Below are 3,260 nucleotides of genomic sequence, written 5' to 3' on the forward strand. Positions count from 1 at the left end.
TCCAATTTCAGTATTTTCGTTCTATAATATTCACACATATAACAAATAAACATAAATACAAATAAAAAAATTTAAAATAAAAATAAAAGTGTTAATCAATCATTGAAATTCATCTTGCAATCATTAACGTGCAATACAACTGACAAATTTTCACCTCAAAAAATATTTATACACGAACAAATCTATTTAAGTATTTAGTTTAAGAAAAAATAAAAAACTAAATCTCATAAAGAAAAACATCTGCGAACTTGATGTGCATCTTCAACCATCGCATCTTAAACAAAATCAAATATTCTTGTCTCCTACAATAAAAAAAATCGTATATTTGTTTAAATATAATATAATAAATAAAAGATTCACAAAAATAAAGAGATTAAAATTTAATTCAAACTAATGAATATCATACAAAATGACAAATTGACAAACTGTCATTTATCCAAATGCAACTAACAGAAGTCTTCTTCATTAACTTTCAACTGCAAATATAATTTATATTGGTTTAAAAATACAATAACATGACGATATAAACAATAAATAGTTAATTGAAAAGTCGAACATCATACCAAATGACAAGGCCAAGCTATCATTCCCTTAAGCGCATCCCCAAACTTTTGCAAAAGATCATATGACCTAATCAAACTCTCTTCCTTTTCTAGTACAACTAGAACTTGTATTTCACACCAATTTGGTCCCAACATCTGTCTTCCTACTTTAATATTCAGATCCATGCTACGAACCACTCCTTTTGCCACGACTTTCATCGAATGTAATAAACTTTTTATCGAGACAGAACATCCAATCTACAAGAAAGTGCGAAAGAGAAGGATTTGATGAAAACTAATATTGTACTAAGAAGAATCATAAACAACAGGAAAAAAACATGACCAATAGATAATTAAAAGCCCACATAATTAATCTTATTTTACAAAATAACAACCCTCAACTCATCATATAACATTAAACAATAAATAGATCAAAGTAAGCAACAAGAACCGTTTTTCATCTAACTTTTGTCATCAACAAAAATATACCATCTAAATCAATAAAAGACAAACTCAAGATAATTATTAACTTGAATTTTAGTGCTTTCACGCATTGTTTAAGATTTTAAAGGATGGTTTTTTGGTAAATTTAACCGTTTCATGAAATAAACCAAGCATGGTTTCCAATCTTGATTATGATATTGAAAGGTACTTGAAATGAAGCATTATAATTACATGATAGTTTCAGAGATTCATGTTTTGGTTCTAAAGTCTTCAGATAAATTAAATTTCATTTACTTCTTCAACTTGTAATTCTAAGTACCATTTTTCACATCAACTGGTCCTTAGGCAGGTCTTTAACTGTTTGGTTGAAATGTTTCTCCACCTTCAAAATGCAGACAGCGCAAAGGTTTCTGCTTTGCATCAAACTTTTTACTGGATTATGCACAGTAGTGTGCATGCAGTGGTTTGTTTTATTAGGATTAGGCCAGAAACCCAGAAAGTAGCACACAGGATTGAACATGAAATATGAACAGGAGATTCAGAAACATGTGTTAAGCATATTCGCCATAGTCAATACTCACTAGCTAATGCAGTTCAAGTTTTTCCTATTGTCATATAATATCCCCTAAATTATCAGCATCAAGGAATTGAATAAATATGTTTGATTGGGATACTGAATTAACGTAAATTACCTGACTTATAGCTCCAGAGGATATCAATGGAGCCAAACCACAATCAGAGACATGGACAGAGAGTTCATCATCGAGTAGAACATTAGCAGACTTGAAATTCCTGTGAATTACAGGCGGCTCACAGACCTCATGAAGATACCTTCACGAAATAGTTCAGGCAGAATTAGAAACTTGTAAATTGACAAACAACAGAACCCATATATGTTACATATCCTTAGGCAACCTAAACTTTAAAATCTAGGCAAACATGTGAGGAAATTCAAAAACTTAAATACGTATGAATTCTGACTAAGGAAAAGAAAGAAACCATGAGAGAGAGACGAATATATTTAGACTATAGTCAATGGAATGAAACAAATCTTCAAGCAATCAGACACAGGTGGATTACGTTTAATTGCATCTTTAAAATTTTAAAACAAAAAATGGTAATATTGTGTATTGGGTTAATTTGACTTACTCTAATGCTCTTGCAGCTCCAAGTGCCATCCTGATACGAGTGTTCGATGAAAGTTTTTTCTTAAATTCATCGTCAGAGTGCAGAGAATCCTGAAGTGTTCCGCAAGTACAATATTCATAGATGAGCAGCCTTTGTCCATACTCAGAGAAAAAACCCATGAGCTCAACAACATTAGCATGTCGAATTTTATCGAGATTATTAACCAACTCAATGAACTGATCAACCTTCTGTTGGTTGGTAACTTTTTGTCCAATTTCTTGATTGCAACCAACTAAAGAATAATAAGAGAGAATTGAATATCAAATAGTTTCTTTTGAGTAGTAAGAGTTAAAATTCCTTCCAAATGATAGAGGTACACCGTACACAGGCAAAATTTGCAGGAATGAAAATATATTTGTTGTTACCATTCATGTATACCATCAGAAAAGGAAATAATCTGAGAGAGAGAAGTAAACATAGAGTTTTTTGGGGATGGTCAGATCGAATTCCTATTAGCAAAGAATGATTATTCATACATCATTGTTTATTGGGAAGCGTACAAACTGATCGTTGAGGTCCTAATTTGCCTGATGTTTACATCTTACGTTCCAACTGCTAACAGGCTTATTCTTTCTTGACTGCTTTATGTCGCATTAATAATTTTCCATTTCCATTTTCCTTAACTTCTCCATTTTCCTCAAGTGCATACAAACCCGAGTTGGTGGTGATTTCAAATTCCTCAAAGTTAATGATGCTTAAAGGCTTGTATTTTACTTTAAAATCCAACCTCCATTATAAACACTTGCAAACAATCTAGACAAACAAAAATACCAAACAGAGGTCCCCTTGTTTGTCTAATATAAAGGTAGACATCAAAATAACTATTAGGCATAAAAAAAAGAATATGGAATTGACTTGAAATCAATCGGTCCCACTTCATGCTCCCTTTCAAAAATAAAATGATTTTTTTATTATCGAAATTATTGATATATTATCCTCTCATCCAAAGAAAGTTTTGTGAAATATTATATTAATTTGTATGCATGATTATTTGTTGAATTTGTCAAACATATATGTCGTGGAGTGAGATTTCAATGTATTGTTGGTAGGGTCATGTTATTCTTTCATGGGCAACTTCGAAATAGG

General features: G+C 31.3%; 1 protein-coding gene across 2 annotated transcripts; it reads right to left on the reverse strand.

Moving 5' to 3' along the window:
* Window positions 1–506: 506 nt before the first annotated feature.
* LOC140893639 (protein STRUBBELIG-RECEPTOR FAMILY 3-like) lies at window positions 507–2,684 on the reverse strand. Of its 2 annotated transcripts, none has more exons than XM_073302726.1 (4): window positions 2,651–2,684; window positions 2,136–2,406; window positions 1,679–1,817; window positions 507–800 (listed from the first exon to the last, which is right to left on the reverse strand). In XM_073302726.1, exons 2-4 carry the CDS (start codon window positions 2,291–2,293, stop codon window positions 558–560), a joined length of 540 nt encoding a protein of 179 aa, XP_073158827.1. In that variant the 5' UTR covers window positions 2,294–2,406; window positions 2,651–2,684; the 3' UTR covers window positions 507–557. The 2 variants fall into 2 exon arrangements, with proteins under 2 accessions (XP_073158827.1, XP_073158826.1); XM_073302725.1 differs by lacking the exon at window positions 2,651–2,684 and adding an exon at window positions 2,540–2,617.
* Between the last annotated feature and the right edge of the window lie 576 nt (window positions 2,685–3,260).

This window comes from Henckelia pumila, chromosome 3 (genome assembly GCF_033568475.1).
Source record: "Henckelia pumila isolate YLH828 chromosome 3, ASM3356847v2, whole genome shotgun sequence".
Lineage (NCBI taxonomy): Eukaryota > Viridiplantae > Streptophyta > Magnoliopsida > Lamiales > Gesneriaceae > Henckelia > Henckelia pumila.

What these genes read in the sequence shown, in the direction of transcription:
- LOC140893639 (XM_073302725.1), bottom strand. An exon ending in GGAGCTGCAAGAGCATTAGA is followed by an intron (nt 1,818 to 2,135) that starts GTAAGTCAAATT and finishes TATTTCGTGAAG; the next exon opens with GTATCTTCATGAGGTCTGTG. An exon ending in CCTCTGGAGCTATAAGTCAG is followed by an intron (nt 801 to 1,678) that starts GTAATTTACGTT and finishes ACTTTCTTGTAG; the next exon opens with ATTGGATGTTCTGTCTCGAT.